This window comes from Chrysemys picta, chromosome 5 (assembly GCF_011386835.1).
Source record: "Chrysemys picta bellii isolate R12L10 chromosome 5, ASM1138683v2, whole genome shotgun sequence".
NCBI lineage: Eukaryota > Metazoa > Chordata > Testudines > Emydidae > Chrysemys > Chrysemys picta.
The window spans coordinates 142,745,469-142,772,203 of NC_088795.1; the positions used below are offsets into that span (position 1 = coordinate 142,745,469).

Sequence of the window (26,735 nt, forward strand, 5' to 3'; positions counted from 1 at the left end):
CAAGGGAGGAGAAACTGCTTCTGTAGTTGGATAGCCATTCACAGTCTTTGTTTAATCCTGATCTGATGGTGTCAATTTTGCAAATGAACTGAAGCTCAGCAGTTTCTCTTTGAAGTCTTGTCCTGAAGTTTTTTTGCTGTAAGATGGCTACCTTTACATCTGCTATTGTGTGGCCAGGGAGGTTGAAGTGTTCTCCTACAGGTTTTTGTATATTGCCATTCCTAATATCTGACTTGTGTCCATTTATCCTTTTATGTAGGGATTGTACAGTTTGGCCGATGTACATAGCAGAGGGGCATTGCTGGCACATGATGGCATATATTACATTGGTGGACGTGCAGGTGAATAAACTGGCGATGTTGTAGCTGATCTGGTTAGGTCCTATTATGGTGTCGCTGATATAGATATGTGGGCAGAGTTAGCATCGAGGTTTGTTGCATGGATTGGTTCCTGAGTTAGAGTTGTTATGGTGCGGTGTGTGGTTGATGGCGAAAATATGCTTAAGGTTGGCAGGTTGTCTGTGGGCGAGGACTGGCCTGCCTCCCAAGGTCTGTGAAAGCGAGGGATCATTGTCCAGGATGGGTTGTAGATCACTGATGATGCGTTGGAGAGGTTTAAGCTGAGGACTGTAGGTGATGGCCAGTGGAGTTCTGTTGGTTTCTTTCCTGGTCCTGTCTTGTAGCAGGAGGCTTCTGGGTACACGTCTGGCTCTGTTGATTTGTTTCCTTATTTCCTCCTGCGGGTATCATAGTTTTGAGAATGCTTGGTGAAGATCTTGTAGGTGTTGGTCTCTGTCTGAGGGGTTGGAGCAAATACAGTTGTACCTCAGCGCTTGGCTGTAGACGATGGATCGTGTGGTGTGACCGGGGTGGAAGCTGGAGGCATGAAGGTAGGCGTAGCGGTCGGTGGGTTTTTGGTTTGGGTGGTGTTAACATGACCATCGCTTATTTGTAGTGTGGTGTCTAGGAAGTGGACCTCCCGTGTAGATTGGTCCAGGCTGAGGTTGATGGTGGGGTGGAAGCTCTTGAAATCATGGTGGAATTCTTCCAGAGTCTCCTTCCCATGGGTCCAGATGATGAAGATGTCATCAATATAGCGTAGGTAGAGAAGGGGCATGAGTGGACGAGAGCTGAGGAAGCGTTGTTCCAGGTCAGCCATAAAAATGTTGGCATATTGTGGAGCCATACGGGTGCCCATAGCGGTGCCACTGGTCTGGAGGTATATATTGTCACCAAATTTGAAATAATTGTGCGTGAGGATAAAGTCACAGAGCTCAGCAACAAGTTGTGCTGTGTCATCATCAGGGATACTGTTCCTGACAGCTTGTATTCCATCTGTGTGTGGGATGTTTGTGTAGAGAGCCTCCACATCCATGGTGGCTAGGATGGTGTTTTCTGGGAGGTCACCAATGCATTGTAGTTTTCTCAGGAAATCAGTGGTGTCACAGAGATAGCTGGGAGTGCTGGTGGCATAGAGTCTGAGTAGAGAGTCCACATATCCGGATACTCCTTCAGTGAGAGTGCCAATTCCAGAGATGATGGGGCATCCAGGATTTCCAGGATTGTGGATCTTGGGTAGTAGATAGAATAACCCTGGCCGGGGCTCTAAGGGTATGTTGATTTGTTCCTGTGTTAGTGTAGGGAGTGTCCTGAGTAGATGGGGCAGTTTCTTAGTATATTCCTCAGTGGGATCTGAAGAAAGTGGCCTGTAGAATTTGGTATTGGAGAGTTGTCTGGCAGCCTCCTTCTGGTAGACTCCTGAGGGTCAAAATGACAGTCTGGATCTATACATAGAATGCTTCCGCCGACATGCACAGACAGAAATTGTGGAAAAACCACATCACTTGCCTCATAACCTCAGTCATGCAGAACGCAATGCCATCCACAGCCTCAAAAACAACCCTGACATTATAATCAAAGAGGCTGATAAAGGAGGTGCTGTTGTCATCATGAACTGGTCTGACTACCAGAAGTCAAGCAAATCATTATTTATTGGGTGATTGTGAAACAATAACTCCATGATCCAAGGACTTTATTCAGTGACAGACCTGGAAACATACAAATTACAGAGCCAGGCACACTGAGCGGCATAAGGCAGCTGTCTCTGCTACAGCCAGAAATATCACACCAAGACAAAGCGTCCCTGCGATGCACATCCCATGCGCCCCCCTCCAGTGCACAGGGCTCCTCATTGGCAGGTGGCTGGGAAATATTCTAGCTTGGAAATTAAGGCGCTTTCTGAGGTGCTGGGACCTGCATGTCACAGCCCAGCCGGTGCATTGGCCTGCTTACAAATCCACCTGAAAAGCAGACTGCACTTGGCATCATTCCACAAATTCTGAAATCTTGGATCGGTATGAACACAGTCCTCTCCACCATCTGTCTCCAGCTCGTAATTGTTTGGCTCATTCGGCGCCCAGAACCTACAGATCAAAGAGGTTTTTTGTCTTAGAGGAAAACCACAGCCAATTCCTGAGCTCAGTTCTGCTCTGTGGACTCTGTGGTTGGCAGGGACCAAGACACCCAGCAATGACGCGGTGAATCGATCCACCCCCCCCCCAGCCACCCCTCAGAGTTCTCTACAGCTCTTGTGGCCATGGTAACGAAGGGCTTCTGACGGCTGGGGGTAGCAACTGCCCTGCGCCTGACAGGCCAGCAAAGAGCCCAAGTCAGTCTGTGGCTCCAAATGCTGACAGCAGCAACCCCGATCTCAGTGCCCAGAACCAAAGCACGTGGCACAGCACGTCCCAGGCACCCCCGAGATGGGAACGCAGGAACGGGAAGAGAGGGCAGCCGGGGTCAGTCATTAACTTCTCCAGGGTCCTGCTTATGGGCCTCGTCCACAGCTCACTGAGGTCACTGCACCGACTGCAGCTGGCTCCGGCCATGCCCCCGCCCCACAGCCTCCCCTTCCCCAGCCTGACAGAGGGGAGAGCGCAGTGCAATCCCAAGGAGAGCGTGAACCTGCCGCTCACTCCAGACTCACCTGTCTGTACTGAGTTGACTTGGGGCCAGATCCTCAGCTGGTGTAAATCCCTGTGGTTCATTCAAGTCAATGTCGAGTTACCCCAGTGGAGGCTCTGGCCCTGGGTCTCAGTGGCACTGAACACACGCTCCGTGTTTAGGCTCCTGCTCTAAACAAAGGGGCATTAACAGAAATTCCTGAGAGGATTCATTGCTGTTGTGGCAGTGCCCGGGGGCCTCCCTCAGGATCGGGCCCGCTGTGCCGGGTGCTGCATAGACACCAGGGGGCCATACAGACGCTGCCCGAAGGAGCTTGTGAGCAAACGTGTAATAAATAATCACTTCTCTCAAGCTTTACTCACCCCCTGCTTGCGTCTTCTCTGTATTCTGTGCCATCCACCCAGCGCCAGCTGCCTTCTGTCTCCAGGTCAGTGAGTCCAATCCAGTGAGCTTTTCCCTGGGTCTCCCTGGAGAGAAACTCCTGCACAACAGAGTTTGCAGCATGTCCAGGTCACCCAAGAGAGGCTGCAGGATGCAGCCGCAGCTGCCTGGGCTGGACAGATTTGGGGGGAGAGGAAAGGGCGTCTGGTGGTGTGAGCTGGGCACTGGGCAGCGGGAGACATGGTGTCCTGCCCCCAACGCTGACAGTGACTAGCTGGGAGACCCAGAGGGAGTCCTGGAGCATCTCTGTGTCTGTGTCTGCATCTGTATCTGCCTGGGGCTACCAGCAGCGACCTGTCTCAGAACACTCCCCCCACAGCCGCTCAGCGCTGGGCTTTGGCAGTGACTGACGGGCACCTCAGAGTTCACACCAGCGCCCTGCCCTTGGAGGAGGCACAGGTCGGAGCAGAGAACTGGGTGCAAAGTCTAGCCCTGCCGGAGGGTGGGATTTTCCTCCTCTGAAAGTGCCCCAGAGGCCTGGGGTGAGGGCTACAGTGGGTATGTGGGGAGAGTGGAGAGTTTCAGGGGAGTGTCAGTGGGAGTTCTGTTGGAGGAGAAGGGTTTTGTATTCTGTGTATTGTATTTTGTAGTTTTATATGTGTGGAGGCTGGTAGGGGCTGTGTGCTGGGAGAGAAGCTGAGCCCTGATTAGGGGGCGGGGCTTATCGGCTTAGGGGTCCTATAAAGGTAGCCAGCCAGTCAGGCAGTGGCATAGACATCTGCAGCGGCACAGAAGCCAGCAAACAGAGCTGTAAACAGGGGAGTTTCAGTGGGAGTTTGCAAGGGGAGGTTGCGGGGGAGACTAAGAGAGCTAGGCAGAGGAATACACAGGCTAGTGAAGGGAGTGGGTGGTGTTCTGCCGTGTTTTGGTGCCCGTTGGGGGTTTGTTTTGCTGTGGGTGTTGGGGGTTTGGTTTGTGTTTCCCGGACTAACAGGTTTTAGGTGGGAAGGCTATGACCGATAGAGAGGCAGCAGTGGAAGACACAATGAAGATGACTGGATGTGGAAGCTGCGGCATGTACGTGATCCTGGAGGGGGTATCTGAAAAGAGTTTCGTCTGCATGAAGTGCCGCCTGGTAGAGCTGATGGAAGAAAAGTTCCGAGGATTGGAGATGCAGGTGGAAACTCTGGTTGAGTTTAGAAGGGGGTTCGAGCGGCTGATGGAGCAAAGACATGAGGAGGCTGAAGAGAAAAGCTCAGACTTGCAGATGGAAACAGGACCACAGAATTCTGAGGGGAGACTGCTGGGTGAGGAAAGTGGACAGTGGGAGCATGTGACTAAGAGAACCAGGCAGAGGAAAAGACGGGCTAGTGAAGGAGAAATAGAGATCAGGAACAGGTTTGCTGAGTTGGAAAATGAGGAAGGGGCAGAGCAGGTGGTCGCTGAAGGTGAGAGGGCAAGGAAGAAGAGAAAAGCAGCTAATCCTATAGGAAGAGGGGAAGAGTCCATGGAGATAACACCAACTATGAGTCCCAGGAGGATACGGGATGGATTGCGGAGGATTGCAAGGGACAATAGAAATCGAGAGGACTTGCAGCCAGAGGGAACAGGGGATAGATCGGAAAATCGCACCATCACCAGGAAAAGGCAGGTCTATGTGATTGGGGACTCCTTACTGAGAAGAATAGACAGGCCTGTAACTAGAGCTGATCCAGAGAACAGAAGGGTGAGCTGTCTGCCGGGTGCTAAGATATGGGATGTGGACCTGAGGCTGAAAAGGATCCTAACGGGAGAGGGAAAGAATCCGCTGATTGTCCTTCATGTGGGAACAAATGATATGGCTAGATTTTCGCTGGAACGTACCAAGGGAGACTATGCCAGGTTGGGGAAGACGCTTAAGGAAATCGAGGCTCAGGTGATCTTCAGTGGGATTCTGCCTGTTCCTAGAGAAGGGCAACAAAGGTGTGACAAGATTATGGCAATCAACAGAGGGCTCAGGCAGTGCTGCTATAAGGAGGGCTTTGGGATGTATGGCCACTGGGAAGCATTCATGGACAGAGGACTGTTCTCTTGGGATGGACTTCACCTGAGTAAGGACGGAAATAGGTTTCTAGAATGGAGGCTGGCACAACTGATTAAGAGAGCTTTAAACTAGGAATTTGGGGGAGATGGTTGGGAGATGTCCAGGTAATCTCCATGCCGGAATTTAACATTGAGAAGGAAGAAAACAAAGTAAGAAAAGATACAGCCGTGGGTATGAGAACGGACGTAAGGAGGAAGGGTAGTGAAGATGCCAGTCTAATAGGTGATACTGGTGGTAGAATGCCTGTGCCTAATCGGGTTAAGAATGTCAGTGAAGCCAAACGGCAAAAATGAAGATATTTGTACACTAATGCGAGGAACCTAGGTAACAAAACGGAGGAACTAGAGCTATTGGTGCAGGAAGTGAAACCAGATATTATAGGGATAACGGAAACATGGTGGAATAGTAGTCATGACTGGGGTACAGGTATTGAAGGATGTGTGCTGTTTAGGAAAGACAGAAATAAAGGCAAAGGTGGTGGAGTAGCATTGTATATCAATGATGAGGTAGACTGTAAAGAAATAAGAAGGGATGGAATGGATAAGACAGAGTCTGCCTGGGCAAAAATCACATTGGGAAAGAAAGCGACTAGAGCCTCCCCTGAGATAGTGCTTGGGGTGTGCCACAGACCGCCGGGATCCGATTTGGATATGGATGGAGACCTCTTTAATGTTTTTAATGAAGTAAACACTAATGGGAATTGTGTGATCATGGGAAACTTTAACTTCCCAGCTATAGACTGGAGGACAAGTGCTAGTAATAATAATAGGGCTCAGATTTTCCTGGATGCTATAGCTGATGGATTTCTTCACCAAGTAGTTGCTGAACCAATAAGAGGGGATGCCATTTTAGATTTGGTTTTGGTGAGTAGTGAGGACCTCATAGAAGAAATGGCTGTAGGGGACAACCTTGGTTCGAGTGACCATGAGCTAATTCAGTTCAAACTAGATGGAAGGATAAACAAAAATAGATCTGGGACTAGGGTTTTTGATTTTAAAAGGGCTAAGTTTAAAGAATTAAGGAAATTAGTTAGGGAAGTGGATTGGACTGAAGAACTTGTGGCTCTAAAAGCGGAGGAGGCCTGGAATTACTTCAAGTCAAAGTTGCAGAAACTATCAGAAGCCTGCATCCCAAGAAAGGGGAAAAAATTCATAGGCAGGAGTTGTAGACCAAGCTGGATGAGTAAGCATCCCAGAGAAGTGATTAAGAAAAAGCAGAGAGCCTACAAGGAGTGGAAGATGGGAGGGATTAGCAAGGAAAGCTACCTTATTGAGGTCAGAACATGTAGGGATAAAGTGAGAAAGGCCAAAAGCCATGTAGAGTTGAACCTTGCAAAGGGAATTAAAACCAATAGTAAAAGGTTCTATAGCCATATAAATAAGAAGAAGGAAGAAGTGGGACCGCTAAACACTGAGGATGGAGTGGAGGTTAAGGATAATCTAGGCATGGCCCAATATCTAAACAAATACTTTGCCTCAGGCTTTAATGAGGCTAATGAGGAGCTTAGGGATAATGGTAGGATGACAAATGGGAATGAGGCTATGGAGGTAGCTATTACCACATCCGAGGTAGAAGCCAAACTCCAACAGCTTAATGGGACTAAATCGGGGGGCCCAGATAATCTTCATCCAAGAATATTAAAGGAACTGGCACATGAAATTGTTGCAAGCCCTTAGCAAGAATTTTTAGTGAATCAGTAAACTCAGGGATTGTACCGTACAACTGGAGAATTGCTAACATAATTCCTATTTTTAAGAAAGTAAAAAAAAGTGATCCGGGTAACTACAGGCCTGTTAGTTTGACATCTGTAGTATGCAAGGTCTTGGAAAAAATTGAAGGAGAAAGTAGCTAAGGACATTGAGGTCAATGGTAATTGGGACAAAATACAACATTGTTTTACAAAAGGTAGATCGTGCCAAACCAACCCGACCTCCTTCTTTGAGAAGGTAACAGATTTTTTAGACAAAGGAAACGCAGTGGATCTAATTTACCTCGATTTCAGTAAGGCATTTGATATGGTTCCACATGCGGAATTATTAGCTAAATTGGAAAAGATGGGGATCAATATGAAAATTGAAAGGTGGATAAGGAGTTGGTTAAAGGGGAGACTACAATGGGTCATACTGAAAGGTGAACTGTCAGGCTGAAGGGAGGTTACTAGTGGAGTTCCTCAGGGATCGGTTTTGGGACCAATCTTATTTAATCTTTTTATTACTGACCTTGGCACAAAAAGTGGGAATGTGCTAATAAAGTTTGCAGATCACACAAAGCTGGGAGGTATTGCTAATACAGAGAAGGACCGGGATATCATACAGGAAGATCTGGATGACCTTGTAAACTGGATTAATAGTAATAGGATGAAATTTAATAGTGAAAAGTGCAAGGTTATGCATTTAGGGATTAATAACAAGAATTTTGGTTATAAATTGGGGACACATCAGTTGGAAGTAACAGAGGAGGAGAAGGACCTCGGAGTATTGGTTGATCACAGGATGACTATGAGCCGCCAATGTGATATGGCCGTTAAAAAAGCTAATGCGGTCTTGGGATGTATCAGGCGAGGTATTTCCAGTAAAGATAAGGAGGTGTTAGTACCGTTATACAAGGCACTGGTGAGACCTCATCTGGAATATTGTGTGCAGTTCTGGTCTACCATGTTTAAGAAGGATGAATTCAAACTGGAACAGGTACAGAGAAGGGCTACTAGGATGATCCGAGGAATGGAAAACCTGAATTATGAAAGGACACTCAAAGAGTTTGGCTTGTTTAGCCTAACCAAAAGAAGGCTGAGGGGAGATATGATTGCTCTTTATAAATATATCAGAGGGATAAATATCAGGGAGGGAGAGGAATTATTTAAGCTTAGTACCAATGTGGACACAAGAACAAATGGATATAAACTGGACATATTAGGAAGTTTAGACTTGAAATTAGATGAAGGTTTCTAACCATTAGAGGAGTGAAGTTCGGGAACAGCCTTCCAAGGAGAGTAGTGGGGGCAAAAGACATATCTGGCTTCAAGACCAAGCTTGATAAGTTTATGGAGGGGATGGTATGATGGGATAGCCTAATTTTGGCAATTAATTGATCTTTGATTATTAGCAGGTAAATATGCCAAATGGTCTGTGATGGGATGTTAGATGGGGTGGGATGTGAGTTACTACAAAGAATTCTTTCCTGGGTGCTGGCTGGTGAGTCTTGCCCACATGCTCAGAGTTTAACTGATCTCCATATTTGGTGTCAGGAAGGAAGATTGGCAGACACCCTGGAGGTTTTTTGCCTTCCTCTGCAGCGTGGGGCACGGGTCACTTGCTGGAGGATTCTCTGCACCTTGAGGTCTTTAAACCACGATTTGAGGACTTCAATAATTCAGGCATAGGTTAGGGGTTTGTTACAGGAGTGGGTGGGTGAGATTCTGTGGCCTGCGTTGTGCAGGAGGTCAGACTAGATGATCATAATGGTCCCTTCTGACTTTAAAGTCTATGAGTCTATGAGGTGCATGGCCCCTTGCACACAAGCCTTCCAGATACAGGCTTCTAGATTGTCCAGCAGGAGCTCAGGCCTGGGGAGAGGGATCAAAGCGGGTCCCCACTGGGAAAGGTCATTGGGTTTGCAGGAAATGCTACATTGGAAGTAGGGAAAATCAGAAATGAGCCTGACCCCAAATCCCCCTCCCCCGGCACCCCAGACTCTGGGAAGTCCAGATCCTCGCACTGTTCCTTTGCCCATCTCTGCTTTTAAACTGATGGGTGAATGCCCTGAGTCTGGTACTAAGGCTTCGCCTCCTTTCCGATAGTTTGCCACAAGGTAAGTCGCAGAATTGGAACCTCAGCTGCCCCCTTCCACCTCCTTCTGGTATGAAACAAGGCACTGACCCATTGTCCAAGCCCCTAGGAGGTTCCTGCACTCACCTGTTCTGCCTGGGAGGGGACAGAGATCAGGTGCGAGTCCTGAGACACACAGAACTGCTCGGCCTTGTCCCACGACTTTTTTTTGTGTGAAAAGTAATAGAAGTTCCCACCGTAAAACCTCCAGCCCCTGGGGAGCTTTGTCAGCACGTCACCTAGGAGCAGAGACTGAGGTGAGACGCCCAGGCTAAAGTCACAGGGACACACGCAGGGAGCTCAGGGTTTCCCCTTCCCTTTAGCTGCCCCCAAGCCCAGGGAGCTTCTGAATCCTGATTCTCCAGAATCACAATAAGTAGCTTTTGTGGCCACATGATGGATCCCGAAGAACGCTGCAGAAAGCAGACATGACGGGGTCACTCCCAGAGCACTGAAATGCAGCTGCATCTTGTCTGGACCATGGGCGCTGGTCCCAGTACAGAGCAGCACGGCTGTAATGGGAAAGGGGAGACTCACTGTTCAGCTGAGCTGGCAGGGGGAATTCAGGAGGGGGAATGTAGCTGCCCAAGGTGGAACATCCCCCTGGTTCTGTATCAACAATTTTCCCTGTTTGGTGAAGATCTTGGGTCTTTTGCACTTTGGCACCTCCCCCAACACCCTGCCGGGGGCGCTGGCTCAGTGATGGTTCTGAAAGTAACGCCCCATACGCTGAAATGCCAGTATCACTTTTTGCCTGTGAGCTGACGGGTTTGGAGCATCTAAGAAGAGCTGGTAGCTGGGTGCTCCCATTAGGCTAACGAGGCCCAGGGTGTAATTTAACTCCGCACTGATCACCACGGTGTGGGCCCAGGTGCAGCCACCGGTGATGTTTAATGGACGAGAACTCGGTGCTGGTGAAAGGCGCTGCGCTGTCAGCCTTGGAGCCTGAAATCCTCCGTTTATCCTCAGCACCAGAAGAAACGACACCAGCCAGCACTGCAGCTAGTACTTACTGCAGCCATCTTGCACTGCTCCTCGTGCTGCACCGTCCGAACGGATCTGGATTTCTCCATACGCTGCACTGACATTACCCAGCTGGGCTTTCAGCATCCGGACTCCTGCCTGCGCTTCATCCAATAGCTGCAGACCTAAAGGAAAGTCACAGCGACTTCAGTGGAGATGCAGAACACTTGATTATCAGCACGTGTAGTAGAGCAGCACCTGCAGGCCCCTCTGTGCCAGGCGCTGTACAGACAGGAGGGGACAGTCCCTGCTCTAAACAGCTCACAGTCAAAATAGACTCTAGGTGGGAGAAATAAAGGATGATTTTCCTGCTGGGGAACTGAGGTGCAGGGAGATGTGCCCAAGATCACACAGGAAGTTTGCAGTGGAGCTGAGAAGTGACCCCAGCTCTCCTGAATTCTAGCCCTGTCCCCCCAAATCTCCCCAGCCACCTCTTCCCAATCGCTCCCATCTTGTGAGCTGTGAGTGGGTCACCTGCAGCATGTGGCAGAGCTGAGGCTGCAAGAGATCTGTTTTGGGACCGGCTCTGTTCAATATCTTCATCAACAACTTAGATATTGGCATAGAAAGTACGCTTATTAAGTTTGCGGATGATACCAAACTGGGAGGGATTGCAACTGCTTTGGAGGACAGGGTCATAATTCAAAATGATCTGGATAAATTGGAGAAATGGTCTGAGGTAAACAGGATGAAGTTTAACAAAGACAAATGCAAAGTGCTCCACTTAGGAAGGAACAATCAGTTTCACACATACAGAATGGGAAGAGACTGTCTAGGAAGGAGTATGGCAGAAAGGGATCTAGGGGTGCACCACAAGCTAAATATGAGTCAACAGTGTGATGCTGTTGCAAAAAAAGCAAACGTGATTCTGGGATGTATTAACAGATGTGTTGTGAGCAAGACATGAGAAGTCATTCTTCCGCTCTACTCTGCTCTGGTTAGGCCTCAACTGGAGTATTGTGTCCAGTTCTGGGCACTGCACTTCAAGAAAGATGTGGAGAAATTGGAAAGGGTCCAGAGAAGAGCAACAAGAATGATTAAAGGTCTTGAGAACATGACCTATGAAGGAAGGCTGAAAGAATTGGGTTTGTTTAGTTTGGAAAAGAGAAGACTGAGAGGGGACATGATAGCAGTTTTCAGGTATCTAAAAGGGTGTCATAAGGAGGTGGGAGAAAACTTGTTCACCTTAGCCTCTAAGGATAGAAAAAGAAGCAATGGGCTTAAACTGCAGTAAGGGAGGTTTAGGTTGGACATTAGGAAAAAGTTCCTAACTGTCAGGGTGGTTAAACACTGGAGGTTGTGGAATCTCCATCTCTGGAGATATTTAAGAGTAGGTTAGATAAATGTCTATCAGGGATGGTCTAGACATTATTTGGTCCTGCCATGAGGGCAGGGGACTGGACTCGATGACCTCTCGAGGTCCCTTCCAGTCCTAGAATCTATGAATCTATGAACATCCATGGGAACGTGATCGTTCCCCTTTATTCGACATTGGTGAGGCCTCATCTGGAATACTGTGTCCAGTTTTGGTCCCCACACTACAAAAAGGATGTGGAAAAATTGGAAAGAGTCAAGCGGAGGGCAACAAAAATGATTAGGGGTCTGGGGCACATGACTTATGAGGAGAGGCTGAGGGAACTGGGATTGTTTAGTCTCCAGAAGAGAAGAATGAGGGGGGATTTGATAGCAGCCTTCAACTACCTGAAGGGGGGTTCCAAAGAGGATGGAGCTCGACTGTTCTCAGTGGTGGCAGATGACAGAACAAGGAGCAATGGTCTCAAGTTGCAGTGGGGGAGGTCCAGGTTGGATATCAAGAAAAACTATTTCACTAGGAGGGTGGTGAAACACTGGAATGCGTTACCTAGGGAGGTGGTGGAGTCTCCTTCCTTGGAGGTTTTTAAGGCCCAGCTTGACAAAGCCCTGGCTGGGATGATTTAGCTGGGGATTGGTCCTGTTTTGAGCAGGGGGTTGGACTAGATAACCTCTTGAGGTCCCTTCCAACCCTGATATTCTATGATTCTATGATTCTATGACCCGAGCCATGGCGCTGGGCTCCAGGCCGGGATTTTGAACAGCCCAGCTTTCTGACGTCTTCTGTGCCGGGGTTTAGTTCAGGCCCATCTTCTGATTGGACGCTGAATAACCTGATCCATAGACCAGTTTGTATGTGGAGCCCTGGGCCAGACAGACAGAGCGTTGTGAGACGTGGCCACAAGGGGGCGCTCTGTCTCCAGCAATGGGACTGTGGCTGTAACCCAAATTATTGGAGCTGCATAGGAGGGGCTCAGGGATGGTGGCGGGAGAGGAATTGAGACCCACGAGTGCAGCTCCACTGACGTCCTGCTTACACCAGGGTCTGAACTCGGCCCTGTATGTCTCATGAGCTGCATCCGTCTGTCCCGCGAATGCAATCCTGACAATACAGGGCCATGGTGAAAACTCTGGAGCGAAGGGAGCAACAGGGAAAGGACAGAAGATGTCACCACTAGTCACCCTGCTTAGGAGCGTGGGGCGGCTGCAGCCAGCCTGCCACTGCCAGGAAGGGAGCTAGGAGGGAACCTGGAGTAGCCGTCCGTCCCTGGGAACAGAGCCTCTGTTGGCAGAGGAATGGGCAGAGCAGCAGCTCATTAGACGGGGGCCGGGACCACCTGGCAGGGACGTCTATGGAGGGGAGTAGGAGGATGCCAGGCACCCACCATCCCTATAGGCCGGAGAGTGCTCAGCTTCCAGGCCAAGGGAGGGGAGCCGACCCTGATGCCTAAGACCCTCGTCCTGCGACTTACTGTCCGATCCCTTTGCTGACGCGTCCGAGGTGTTGTCAGGCCGCAGAGAGACTTGGAGTTTCTGCACCGCTTCTTCAACTGCTTGCAGCTTGCTCTGTGCCCGGAGATCTAGAAATCACATGTCTGCAGGTCAACGACCGAACTGAACTGCGGCTGGAGACCAGCCACGCCCAGAGAAGGAATATGCTCCGAGTGCGAGCCTGTTCTCTATGACTTCTATTATTTTAATCTTGGAAATCTTCCCTTCCGAGGAGAGACACAGGCAAAGCCAAGGCCCCGTTCGGGGCTCTCTCCTGGTGTATGTTACACCGTCTTAACGTAGGGCGTCAGCTCTTTGGAGCAAGGAGCTACAAACTCCAGCAGAGCAGATTGGGATTAAATCTCAGGAAAAGCTTCCTCACTATCAGACCAGCAGGACGATGGAACCAGGGCTGGCTCCAGGGTTTTGGCCGCCCCAAGCAGCCAAAAAAAAAAAAAAAAAAGAATTGCCATCGCGATCTGCAGCGGCAATTCGGCGGGAGGTCCTTCGCTCCAAGCCGGAGCGAGGGACCGTCTGCCGAATTGCCGCCAATTAGCTGGACGTGCCGCCCCTCTCCGGAGTGGCCGCCCCAAGCACCTGCTTGACAAGCTGGTGCCTGGAGCCAGCCCTGGATGGAACCGACGCCTCGGGGGGGTGTGGAAGCTCCTTCACTGGCGGTTTTCAAAAGGAGGCTGGAGCCGTCTGTCTGGGATGGGTCAGACACAACATATCCTGCATCTTGGCAGGGGTTAGACTGAATGCCCCTGCGGTCCCTTCTCACCCGATGGTTCTGTGATTCTATGACCTCTGTCATAACTATAAAGGGAAGGGTAATAGCTGTCCTGTGTACAGTACTATAAAACCCCTCCTGGCCAGAGACTCCAAAATCCTTTTCCCTGTAAAGGGTTAAGAAGCTCAGGTAACCTGACTGGCATCTGACCTAAAGGACCAATAAGGGGACAAGATACTTTCAAATCTTGGGGGGGGGGGAAGGCTTTTGTTTGTGTTCTTTGTTTGGGAGTGTGTTCGTTCTCGGGACTGAGAGGGACCAGACATCAATCCAGGTTCTCCACATCTTTCTAAACAAGTCTCTCCTATTTCAAACTTGTAAGTAAATAGCCAGGCAAGGCGTGTTAGTTTTCCTTTGTTTTCTCAACTTGTAAATGTACCTTTTACTAGAGTGTTTATCTTTGTTTGCTGTACTTTGAACCTGAGACTAGAGGGGGGTCCTCTGAGCTCTTTAAGTTTGATTACCCTGTAAGGTTAATTTCCATACTGATTTTACAGAGATGATTTTTACCTTTTTCTTTAATTAAAAACCTTCTTTTTAAGAACCTGATTGATTTTTCCTTGTTTTAGATCCAAAGGGGTTTGGATCTTGATTCACCAGGAGTTGGTGGGAGGAAGGAGGGGGGATGGTTAATTTCTCCCTGTTGTAGATCCCAGGGGGGTTGGAACTGATTCACCAGGAGTTGGTGGGAGGAAGGAGGGGAATGGTTAATTTCCCCTTGTTTTAAGATCCAAGGGGTTTGGATTTGTTTTCACCAGGGATCTGGTGAAGGTTTTTTCAAGGTTTCCCAGGAAGGGAATCCCTTGAAATGGTGGCAGCCGAACCAGAGCTAAGCTGGTAGTTAAGCTTAGAAGTTTTCATGCAGGCCCCTACATTTGTACCCTAAAGTTCAAAGTGGGGATCCAGCCTTGACAACCTCATTTTCCTGTGTGTTTGTGCAGCCCCTAGCGCTATGAAAAGCAGGACCTGGGTGCAGCTTCTGGGCCCTGTGGCCATCCAAGTGCTTATTAACAATCCTGACAGCTCCGCTGGTGTGTCTCAGGGGACCTGTCTGCTAACTGTAGGCCTAGACCCTTAAAGGTGTTCAGGCCCCAAACTCCCAGTGATTCCAGTGGAAACCAGGAGCCCAAATGCCTCTGAGGATCTGGGCTTGCAGGACTATTGGCCAGCTGCTCAGATGGTGTCAATCTGACTTCAGAGGAGCTACTTCGATTGACACCTGCAGAGCATCTGTCCCTAAAAATCAGCCTTCACTTCCCTTAGCACTGCAGGGCCAACCCAGCGATGCCCCAGGGAGCAGCTTCTCTTCCAGCTTGTGCATCATCAACAGACTTGTGAAATAAGTGCTGTCTGCAGAACCTTTCCCGCGATCCGTCGTACGCCTCTGGCTCCTTTCACTGCAGTATCAGAGCACCTCACAGGCTTTAATATATTATTTAATATCGCATGACACCCCTGTGAAATAGGGAAGTCTCCTCCCCCCGTTTTACAGATGGAGAACTGAGGCAGAGACAGGTCTCATAGACCTTACAGCCAGAAAGGACCATCATGATCATAATCTGACCTCCTGCAGGCCACAGAACCTCACCCACCCACTCCTGTAACAGGCCCATAACCTCTGGTTGAGTTACTGATTGAAAGACTTCAAGTTACAGAGAATCCACCATTTACACTAGTTCAAACCTGCAAGTGACCCGTGCCCCAGGCTGCAGAGGAAATAAACCTCAGGGTCTCTGCCAATCTGATTTGGGGGGAAATTCCTTCCCGACCCCATTGAAAGGTGGATAAGGACCCAGTTAAATGGAAGACTACAACGGGTCATGCTCAAAGGTGAACTGTCAGGCTGGAGGGAGGTTACTAGTGGAGTTCCTCAGGGATCGGCCTTGGGATAAATCTGATTTAACGTTTTCATTAAAGACCTTGGCACAAAAAGGTGAGTGCGCTAATGAAATCTGCAGATGACACAGAGTTGGGAGGTATTGCCAGCGTGCAGGAGGACCGGAATATCATACGAGTAGAGCTGGACGACCTTGAATCCTGGAGTAGTAGAAATGGGATGAAATTCAGTAGTGCAAAATGCAAGGTCATGCACGTAGGGATTAACAGCAATATTAACCCCCATCTTCTCCAATTTGACTCATAATTTCCCATGTGGAACTGTATCAAATGTCCTGAAATCCAGACAGATGAGATCTGCTCCATTTCCATTGTCTAAAAAAATCAGTTACCTTCTCAAAGAAAGAGAAGGTTGGTCTTGCAAGATGTACCTTTTGTAAAACTGTGTTGTATTTTATCCCATTTACTGTTAACCTCTATGCCCCTAACTCAGGGGTGGGCAAACATTTTGGCCCGAGGGCCACATCTGGGTGGGGAAATTGCTTGCAGGGCCGGGGCAGGGGGTTGAGATGCAGGAGGGGTGCGGCAGGGGGCTCAGGGCAGGGGGTTGAGATGCGGGAGGGGTGTGGCAGGGGGCTCAGGGCAGGCAGTTGGGTGCAGGAGGGGCGCAGAGTGCAGCAGGGGGCTCAGGGCAGGGGGTTGAGGTGCGGGGTGCAGGAGGGGTTCGGGCTTCGGCCCAGTACCACTTACCTGGAGCAACTCCGGGGTGGCAATGGCGTGCACTGGGGCCAAGGCAGGCTCCCTTCCTGCCTGCCATGGCCCCGGCCCCGTGCCGCTCTGGGAGGCGGACGGCACCATGTTCCTGCGGCCCCCGGGGAAGGGGGGGCAGAGAGCTCCGTGTAGTGCTCTTGCCTGTGGGTACCTCCCCCGAAGCTCCCTTTGGCTGCGGTTCCCTGTTCCTGGCCAATGGGAGCTTCGGGGGAGGTACCCACAGACAAGAGCAACACACGGAGCTCTCTGACCCCCCCGGCCCGGGGGCTGCAGGGACGTGGTGCCGGCAGCTTCCCGGAGCGGCACGAGGCCTGCGGCACCATGTGGGGTAATACCGCGGGCCGGATCCAAAGCCCTGAGGGGACAGATACAGCCCGCGGGCTGTAGTTTGCCCGCCCCTGCCCTAACTACTTTCTACTTCCAAATTTGTTCAAAGACCGAGCATACAATTGAGGTCAAACTAAAACGTCTGTAGTTTCCTGGCTCACTTCTTTCCTGTTTCTAAAAAATAGGAACTCCATCAGCAATTCTCCAGTCACTGGGTCTGACCCCTGAGTTTATGGATTCACTAAAAATCCATGCTGGTGGGCTTGCAATGTCACATGCCAGTTCCTTTAATATTCTCAGATGGAGATTATCCAGGCCCCCCAGTTTGGGCCTATTAAGCTGTTCGAGTTTGATTTCCACCTCAGATGTGGTAATTTCTACTTCCATATCCTCGTTCCCTTTAGCCAGCCTGCCACAACCCCTAACTCCTCATTCCATTTATTAAAAACGGAGGCAAAGTATTTATTTTGGCATTTGCCCATGCCTAGATTATCTTCAATCTCCAACACATCCTCCGTGTTGGGCAGTCCCTATTTTTTTATATGGCTATAGAACCATTTACTGTTGGTTTTAATTCCCTTTGCAAGGTCCAGCTCTGCTTGGCTCTTGGAAGTTGTCACTTTTCCCTGCACTTTCTGATCTCCAAGAGGTAGCTTTCCTTGGTGATCCATCCCATCTTCCATTCTTAGTAGGATTTCTGCTTTCTCTTAATCACCTGTGTGAGACGCTTGTTCATCCATCCTGGTCTGCAACCCTTCCCTAGGAAGTTTTTCCCCTTGCTTGGGATGCAGGCTTCAGAGAGCTTCTGCAACTTTGACTTAAAGTAATTCCAAGCCTCCCCCACTTTCAGATCCTTGAGTGCTTCATCTCAGTCCATTCCCCTAGTTAATTGCCTTAATATTGTAAAGTTTCCCATTTTGAAATCAAGGCCCCTGGTTGCAGACTTAGTTTTGTTTATCCTTCCATTTAGTTAACACTGAATTAGCTTATGATCACGCAAACTAAGTTTGTCCCCTACAACCAGCTTTTCTCTGGAGGTCCTCCCTACTCACCAACACTCAATCTAAAATGGCATCACCTCTTCTTGGTTTGGTGACTATCTGGTGAAGAAATCTGTCAGCTCTCACACCCAGCAAAGTGTAGGGCCCTACCATTCTGATTAGCACTTGTTCTCCGATCTATACTTGGGAAATTAAAGTCTCCCATAATCACACAGCTCCCAGGAGTATATATTTCATTAAAGGTATTCTGGAGGTCTCTATCCATATCCGCATAGGATCCTGGGGGTCTGTAGCAGACCCCAAGCACTATCTCAGGGGAGCCTGTGGTAGCTTTCTTCCCCAAAGTGATTTTGGCCCAAACAGTCTCTGATTTATCCATTCCAGCACTTCTAATTTCTTTACTGTCAGTCTATCTCATCATTAATGTAACCCTTCTGCCAGGCCGAGTTGACAGCAGCAAGGGCCGGGTTCAGTACATAGGGGTTCCCTTTCAACAATACAATGCAAAACCGGCTCGAACCCCTACCCAGTGACCTAGGAAATTACGCACACACCTCTGGGCGCCTCAAAGAGGAAATACTTCCCCTCTCGCAAGCACAGAGTCGGTGGAGCAAAAATCTTTAATAACATGAGGTAAACAACTCAGCATGAAAACACCACAACTAGGGTTCATAAACACAAACCATAAACTAGAAGACCCACCCCCAAGCAGATGGGGCCGTGTCCTTTTCCCTTTGGTTCTTGAATCCAGCAACCCCAAAGTCACCCCACCCACAGTTTTTGTCCTTGGTCAGTGCAGCCCCAGAGTGGTTCTTGAGTCCAGCAACCCCAAAGTCACCCCTCCCACACCCACAGTTTCTGTCCTTGGTCAGTGCAGCCCCCCCAGAGTTCAGAAGTTCATCTGCAGAGTTTACCTCCCAGTCTGGGTGGAAGGGGGGGAGGTATGGGGGCCACCTACATGCTCTGCTGCTTGTGTCGATGGCTGATTGCCACGCCTCTCCGTGGGGTTCTGCTGCAGTCTTCACCGCGGGCCACTCCTCTCCGCCAGCCGTCCTGTTAGCTGCTCCTCTCCGCTAGCTGTGTAACCCATAGGATTATTTTGCTAGCTGTTATACCCTACTAGTCCACCCAGCCGTATGAATTAATGTTTCTTTTGTTGAAATTAATCCATTTTATTCTTATATTTTATCAGTATTAATTCCTGGGAATCTAGGATGTGTTGAGGCACGTGTTTCCTAATAATACGTTTTGCTGAAATGGAAGAAGCCTATCGGCCTGTAAGATCTGGAAGATCTGCTGTATAGCAAAAAGTAGAATTAGTTTTATCCGGCTTCTACAACTGGTTGGTAACTGCAGGGTACACCATAACTCGAGGTCATCATGATAGCCTAGGTTGGCAGTTTTGGAGTGAGATAATACTTATTAATCTATTTAGAAAGTAAGTGTCATAACCCACTAACCTATAGGAGAAGGGTCCCCATAAATTTCTTAGGGTACGGAAACAAGATTTGGGTATAGTAGGTTGGGCCTGAATTACATAGGTCAGGATCCTATAAAATACCTTCTAAGCGAGTTCTTGGGGGAGCTTCTTAGTTAGTTCTTTTCTTAAACTTTCTTCTTGTAGCTGCTTTGGAGTTAGTTCTTGTCTTCTTCTATGTATCTATTCTATCTTCTGTCACACTATCAGCTCAGCTTGTGCAGTGTAGTATAACCACTCAACATTCCTAACCATGGGGGAAGCCAGCACCATCGTGTAATCAGGCATGCCAGGAGTGAGGCTGGTCCTTCACCTCCTATTACTGGGTTCTCAAGGAAGGGTGTGAGTATGTTAGGTTAAGGTACTTATAATAGAAATGTTACCACCAGGAGTTTTGGAATACTTTTACTATTTTGCAGTTATAAGTTTCATTGCATTCCTTATTATTCTGTTAATGGCAATAAAGATTTTACCAATTTGGTATTGTCCTCAGTGTATGTGTTCTTGCCAAGCACCCCGAGAATCCTCTCCCAAAACAGAACTCTCTGAGTTTTAGAACTCTGTAGTCTGAATTGGATAAGAACTATAAATCTTCTGGTCGGATGCAATCAGTGGCAAGCCATAAAAACTATCCCATCAAATTCAGGTCAACATATGGGGGGGCACCTTACGTGCTCCGCTGCTCATGCCGACAACCGATTGCCACACCTCTCGGTGGGGTTCTGCTGTAGTTTTCACCATGGTCCACTCCTCTCTGCCAGGTGTCCTGCTAGCCGCTCCTCTCCACTAGCCATCCGGCTACCCGCTCACCAATATGTCTTCAGGCCCCCCCACTACTTAACACAACTCTCAGTGATTTCAGCTCTTAGTAACTTCAGCTGTTAGTAGGGGAGCCTCAGAGCTGGTGCACCACTAGCCCAAAGTAGATCTAATGCTGAGATCTAGGTATCAGTGAATTCAGCTCTGCAGCATATGTCAAGACTCCAGATGGAGTCAAAATTAGCTCTGTTATTACACCATGGACAGAGGAGACAAAGTGCTGTTTAGGGCCCTCAGACAGGACTCATCCTACCAGGTACAAACACCTGGCCCCACCCTCTCTCCATGCACTGGGTTTTGGTTCCCATGTACCTTGCCTTGGGAGTGCTACTTGGTTGAGGGCGAGTCCCTCCGTCATAAAAGGTCTACTGTCCTTGATTCACCAGCATAACAACACTTCATTACTCCTGACCCAATAACAAAGAGACTGGGGATCCCACAGCAGCCAAAGTGACCATTTGGGCAAGCAGTCCCATCATGCTAGGCAGGGCAGGTGTCCCAATACAAACGAGATCAGCCCCTGAAGGCCTTCTCCACAGCTCACCACCAGATGTCAGGGTAGAGCCCATTCTGACTCTGCTCACATCAATAGACAGTGCTACTGCACCACCTTTACTTTCATTTCTGTCTTTCCTGAACAGCACATACTCTTCATTGTCCGTACTCCAGTCCTGGCTACTATTCCACCATGTTTCTGTTGTCCCTGTAACATTTGGTTACATTAGGATCCTCTTCAGCCTCAGGTCCACATCCCATAACTTAGCTCCCAGCAGACAGCTCACCCTTCTGTTCTCTGGATCAGCTCTGGTCCCAGGCCTGTCCATTCTTCTTAGTAAGGAGTCACCAATCACGTAGACCTGCTTCTTCCTGGGGTTGATGCCATTCTCCGGCCTTCCTCCCGTTCCTTCTGCATGCAAGTCCTCTTGTCTTTTCTTCTTCCTTGCGATCTACTGCAAGTCATCCTCTGTCCTCCTGGGGCTCCGAACTCTGGGTATGTACATTGACTCTTCCCCTCTTCTTGTAGGACTAGCTGCTCTTCTCTTCTTTCAGGCCCTCCCACCTTCTGCTACTCCCTGCTGCAAACCTTCTTCATTTTCCAACTCAGCAAACCAATTCCTGAGCTCTAGTTCTCTTTCACTAGCTGATCTTTTCCTCTACCCGGTTCTCATCATCATGTTTCCACTGGCCACTTTACTCACCCAGCAGTCTACCTTCCGAGTTCTCTAGTCCAGCTTTGGTCTGCCAGTCTTGAGTTTTCCCTTCACCATCCTCTCGCCTTCCCTCCATCATCTGCTCGAATACCCTTCAAAACTCAACCATAGTTTCCACCTACATCTACAAATCTCGGCTCTTCTCATCCATCAGCTCTCTCAGGTGGCAATTCATGCAAACCACCTCTTTTCAGGTACGTGCTCCAGGATCATGTACATCCCGCAGCTTCCACATCTGGTAATCTTCACTGTCTCTTCCATTGCTTGGGTCACTATCACTGCTGCCTCTGTGTCTGTCACACCCTTCCCGCCTAAGCGCCTGTTAAGGAGAAAGAAAACCCCACACAACACAAAAACAGAACGCCACCGCCCCTCCCCCAAACTCTCCTTACAATCTCGCACTCTAACTCCCCTGTTTCCAATTGTTTGCTGGCTTCTTTGCCACGGCTTGGCTACCTTTATAGGCCCCCTAAACAGGGAAGCCCCACCCCGATCTGATGTGATCATAGACTCTGCATCTCTCAGCGCACTGCCCGTACCACCCTCTGCAAACTGAACACAACAAACCAGCAAGCAAACTCTCAAGAACGCACTGGCCGGAGGCGACGCATAGGGGGTGTTTCAGGGTGAAGCGCCCCCCCCCCAGCCCGATTTCTGCTTGGCATGTCGGGGGTGGGGAAGGAGGAAGAGAGGCTCTGTCCTTCTCCTGCTGCAGCAGCCGGGGCCGGGCAGGCAGTCGAAGGGACAGGACCAGCCACTTCTCATGTCGGCCGCTCAGGGTCTCTGCTCTGTGCAGCGCAGGGCTGCCTGAGAGAGCCTGGTTGGGGAGGTGGCGGGGGCTACCCCGTCCAGGCCAGGCTACCAGGGACAGGGGTCGAGCAAGCTTGAGTCCCATCTCCCCCCGGCACGTTTCCGGCTGACTCGGCCCCTGTCCCCAGCAGCGGGCCCTGGTGGGGGTGACCCAGTGCCGCGCCCCCAGCCAGACTCTCTCAGGCAGCTGCTGCCCTGCACAGAGCAGTGACCTGGAGCGACCGGCTTCAGCTGCATGAGACGCGGCTCCCTCCTGCTCCCCACCGGGCCCGGCTGCCAGGGAGAGCGGCCGAATGTGCTGGGGGAGGGGGGAGGCGCAGGGGTAGAAGGACAGAGCCCCCCGCAGGTAACTCTGGTGGGCCTGGGAGTGCATAGTGGCGCTGGGCTGGGCACGGGGGTCTTTGAGCAGAGGATACACGTGGAGCGGTCATGTGTCCTCCCCTTTAGACTGTGGCCCCCCAGCATGGGGAGGCACCAGTCGTCTGTGCCACTTACTGCCCCTAAGGAACAGGGGCTTGTCTCCCCTCTCCTCCAAGAGCTCTACACTCCAACTCCCCTGTTTTCAGCTGTTTGCTGGCTCCAGGGCAGGGACTGTTTGGCAGAGCAGGGAATTAAACCCAGCAGTCTGAGCCTCCAGACAAGCGCCCGAACCACTGGACCATCCGGTCTCTCCGTAGGGCATTTCCATTGTGCCATGAGGAGACCTGGGGCTGAGGCTCATGCTGGTGATAGGTGGTCAGGAAAGGACCCAGCATGACCCTCAGAGCGCAGGTTGAGCATGTGGGGCTGCCACGTGTGATCTGAAGTGACTGAGGTGATGCTCAGGCAGGATGAAGTTCACCCAGACCATCCCTGACAGGTGGTTGTCTAACCTGTCCTTAAAAACTTCCCGTGATGGACCATCGTTAGACTTAGAAAGTTTGTGCTAGTATCAAACCAGCAGGGCAAGATCTTACAACTCCATTCGAACTCCCTGAAGTAGGAGATTTATTTGGAGGGACAGACTGGAAACACGGTCAATATTCTGCTGAAGTGTGGGGGTGCCCCCACCCCAGTCGAGCTAGCTGGCCTGTATGGAAGTTGGCAAACGTTGGGCTTGGAGCTGCAGTTGAACTTACATAGAAGCGTCACAGCCAGGAAGGACGTGGCCAGGGCCAGACTCAGGAGGAGAAGGACAGCAGTGACGATGCCCCTCGCCCTGGGCCGCCAAGGGGCCGGTATCTTGGGAGGATTTCCTTGAAGGAGAAGAAGAAACGTATCCATGGAAAGTTACAGTTCAAATGCCACTGACCGAGGAAACTCCATCCCCCAAATCCAATAACTGCTCAGCCTCCTATTCCCTGACTGTGGTTAACAGCAACAGCGGAATCAGGCCAAATAAGGTCAGAACCGACCTGAACTCGAATGTGAAAAGCGACCCTCCCTAAATCAGGAGTGACTCTAGTGCCAGGCAGGCATCCTGTGAGAGAGATCTGGGAGCAGGACTTTCCCCCTGCCTAAGCATTTCTTGAGAGGGACGTTTAGGGCTTGTGAAGTCCAGGCCCAAAGGAGTATTTTTAAATGAGAACAGGAACCTGAAACATCTTATGAAATATCAAAACAATGAGGCAATGAAATGAGGAGAAAAGTGGGGCTGACAGCAGCAGAGGGCTCAGAAGGGCCTTTCTCCAGCATCCCTGTCTAATAACCCATCCCCAGGATGCTGGGCTCCTCACTGCAAGGCAGCCAAGGGGCGACTCACAGGGCAAAGCCAGAAGACTGTGTCTCCCCTGCACATTAAAGGGAGAAGACTAGAGCTGCATTCGAGCCAGGATCGATGTGTAGACAGAAGTAAGTGTGCTCTGTGTGGTGTGGATTTGGTCTCTCCAAGGTGAACGGCAGCTGCTTGGAGACGTAAGACTGTCAGATTCTCCTCTCCCTGAAAGTCTCAGCCAGCCACACCCCCTCCCTATCTGATCTGGGCCTCAGCCATTAGCTAGCGCCACTCCCCCATGGGAACCAGCAGACAACACTCAGATGCCCAGATAATCCCCTTACATTGCAGAAGTGACTTTTCTCACGCTAACCAAAGGATGAAGCTGCCTCTCACGAATGTACTGAGTTTACAGTTCTCATCCTTTCCTGAAACAGATTCTGGGAGGAGCTTCTCTGTCACCCAACGCAAACTACATTTTCCCTTGTGTTTTCCTTTGCCGCTGCAGAGAGCCTAGCTGAGCTCGGTGCGTAGCTGCAGCTGCCTACTGAACCTCACATCCTCACCCGCACCCTCCACTTCCGTCAGCCCCATCTCCCTGCCTGTCTCCTGACCCTTCCTGGACATCTTTCATGTGCTTGAAACCAGAACAGCTGGCGCACGGCATCTGGATTGCACTGAAACCAAAGGGGATAAACAATCCCCAGAGCAGGCCCTGGTTCAGCTGACACCTGCCCAACCAAACATAAGAACGGCCAGACTGGGTCAGACCAAAGGTCCATCCAGCCCAGTGTCCTGTCTGCTGAGAGTGGCCAGTGCCAGGTGCCCCAGAGGGAATGAACAGAACAGGGAATCATCAAATGATCCAGCCCCTGTCGCCCATTCCCAGCTTCTGGCAATCACAGGCTATGGACACCATCCCTCCCATCCTGGCTAACAGCCAATGATGGACCTATTGGCCATGAACTTATCTAGGTCTTTTTTGAACCTGTTATAATCTTGGCCTTCACAACATCCTTTGACAAGGAGTTCCACAGGTTGAGTGTGCATTGTTTGTTTTAAACTGGCTGCCTATTTATTTCCAATTCCAATATATCTTTTTTGGGATGGGGGGACCACATCTGCCCGCAGTATTCAAGGTGTGGGTGTACCGTGGATTTATATAGAGGCAATATGATATTTTGTGTCTTATTATCAGTCCCTTTCCTAATGATTCACAACATTCTTTTTTGACTGTCACTGCACATTGAGTGGATGTTTTCAGAGAACTCTCCACAATGACTCCAAGATCCCTCTCTTGAGTGGAAACAGCTAATTCAGATCCCATCATGTTATAGGTATAGTTGGGATTATGTTTTCCAAGGTGCATCACTTTGCCTTTATCAACATTGAATTTCATCTGCCATTTGGTTGCCCGGTCACCCAGCAAAGCACTGAGAGGGGCCCCTGGTGCTGGGAGCTTTAGGAAAACAGCCTGGTCCTTATCTCAGAACTTCCAGCTCCATTTGCTCCTTGTCCTTGGAGGAACAGGTTCCCTTCCCCCCACCCCGAGCCCTGGGGAAAGCCAAGGAAAGCACAGGGGGAGTCCAGGGTCCGGTGCAGCCTCTTGTGCTTACCTTTGGGCTGGGGAGCAGCTTCCGTCACCTCCATGTTCTCATAGATATCCTCATCCGCCATTGTCCTGCCTTCGCACTGAGCCGAGCCCCTGATCACTGGCCTGTGGGTCCTTTCAGCAGCCTGCTGGGTTAGAGTCTCCCTCTGACAGCAGCCCTGGCGGAGGGGCAGGGAGGTGAGGGAGGAAGGATGGGGGTGGGGTGTAGGGGAGAGGCGGTCAGAGGGGGAAGGATGGGGCGGGGAAGGGAGTCGAGAGGCGGTTAGATGGGGGAAGTTGGGGGCGGGGGAGGAGCGGAGGGGAGATGTGGTTGGATGGGGGAAGGAGAGGGAGGGGATTGGGAAGGTGGGTAGATGGGGAAGGAGGGAGAGAGGGAGGGAGGGGAGTGGGGAGGCGGGCAGATGGGGAAAGAAGGGGAGGGAGTGGAGGGGAGAGACGGGTGGATGGGGGAAGGAGCGTGAGGGGAGTGGTTCAGGGGAGAGGTGATTGGTTGGGGTAGGAAGGGGAGAGAGGGGAGGGGAGACACGGACTGATGGGGAAGGAGGGGAAGGAGGGGAAGGAGAGAGGTGGAGGGAGTGGGAGGGGAGGGAGAGATGAATGGGGAAAGAGGGGGAGGGGAGAGGCGGTTGTTTGGGGAAGGAGGAGGAGGGAGTGTAGGGGAGAGGCAGTTGGATGAGGGAAGAAGGGGAAGGGGAAAGATGAGCGGATGGGGAAGGACGGGGAGGAGTGGAGGGGAGAGACGGGCGGATAGAGGAAGTAGGGTGAGGGGGAAGGGAGTGGAGGGGAGAGGCAGTTGGATGGGGGAAGGAGGCGTGAGGGAAGAAGAAGACAGCGCTCTGTCGGCAGCGCCTGGTCATAGGTGGTGCATCTAGGGGGGCTGCCGCACCCCCTGGCTGGAAGCGGTTTCCATCACATGCAGGGGTTACAGTTCGGTTCAGTGGCTCTCAGTACCCCACTATTCACATTGTTCCAGCCCCCTATGCCCAGCCTTTTATGGCCCCCTCTTGCAGGTGGGGCTCTGGTGAGAGCGTAAAGGCACATCCCCGAGCACCGCGCATGCGGTTGGCTGCCGGAGGTCATGCAGCGGAGGGGCTGGGCCTGGGGAAGCCTGTGCCCTCTCCCCTCCTGGGCTACCCCCAGCTCCGCCCCAGCCGTGGCAGTTCTGCTCTGTGTCCTGGACCCACTTGTGTTGTGGGGCCTCCAGCGTCATCCCGCTAAAGCACGGTGAAGGGCAGGCTGGGGGTAGTGTGGGGCCAGGCCTGTGTCCTGCCCCTTGCCTCTTGACCACGCCCCCCAATCGTGGCACCCTGGG

At 50.6% G+C, this 26,735-nt stretch overlaps 2 protein-coding genes across 2 annotated transcripts in view; one reads left to right on the forward strand and one right to left on the reverse strand.

The window, feature by feature from the left end:
• Window positions 1–26,735, forward strand: part of LOC112061285 (C-type lectin domain family 4 member F-like) — a 269,396-nt gene that overhangs the window by 1,428 nt on the left and 241,233 nt on the right. The window lies entirely within an intron of this gene.
• LOC135984036 (C-type lectin domain family 4 member F-like) lies at window positions 1,973–25,823 on the reverse strand. Its single transcript, XM_065598410.1, has 7 exons — window positions 25,428–25,823; window positions 23,237–23,353; window positions 13,058–13,165; window positions 10,265–10,399; window positions 9,339–9,490; window positions 3,326–3,444; window positions 1,973–2,422 (listed from the first exon to the last, which is right to left on the reverse strand). Exons 1-7 carry the CDS (start codon window positions 25,486–25,488, stop codon window positions 2,260–2,262), a joined length of 855 nt encoding a protein of 284 aa, XP_065454482.1. The 5' UTR covers window positions 25,489–25,823; the 3' UTR covers window positions 1,973–2,259.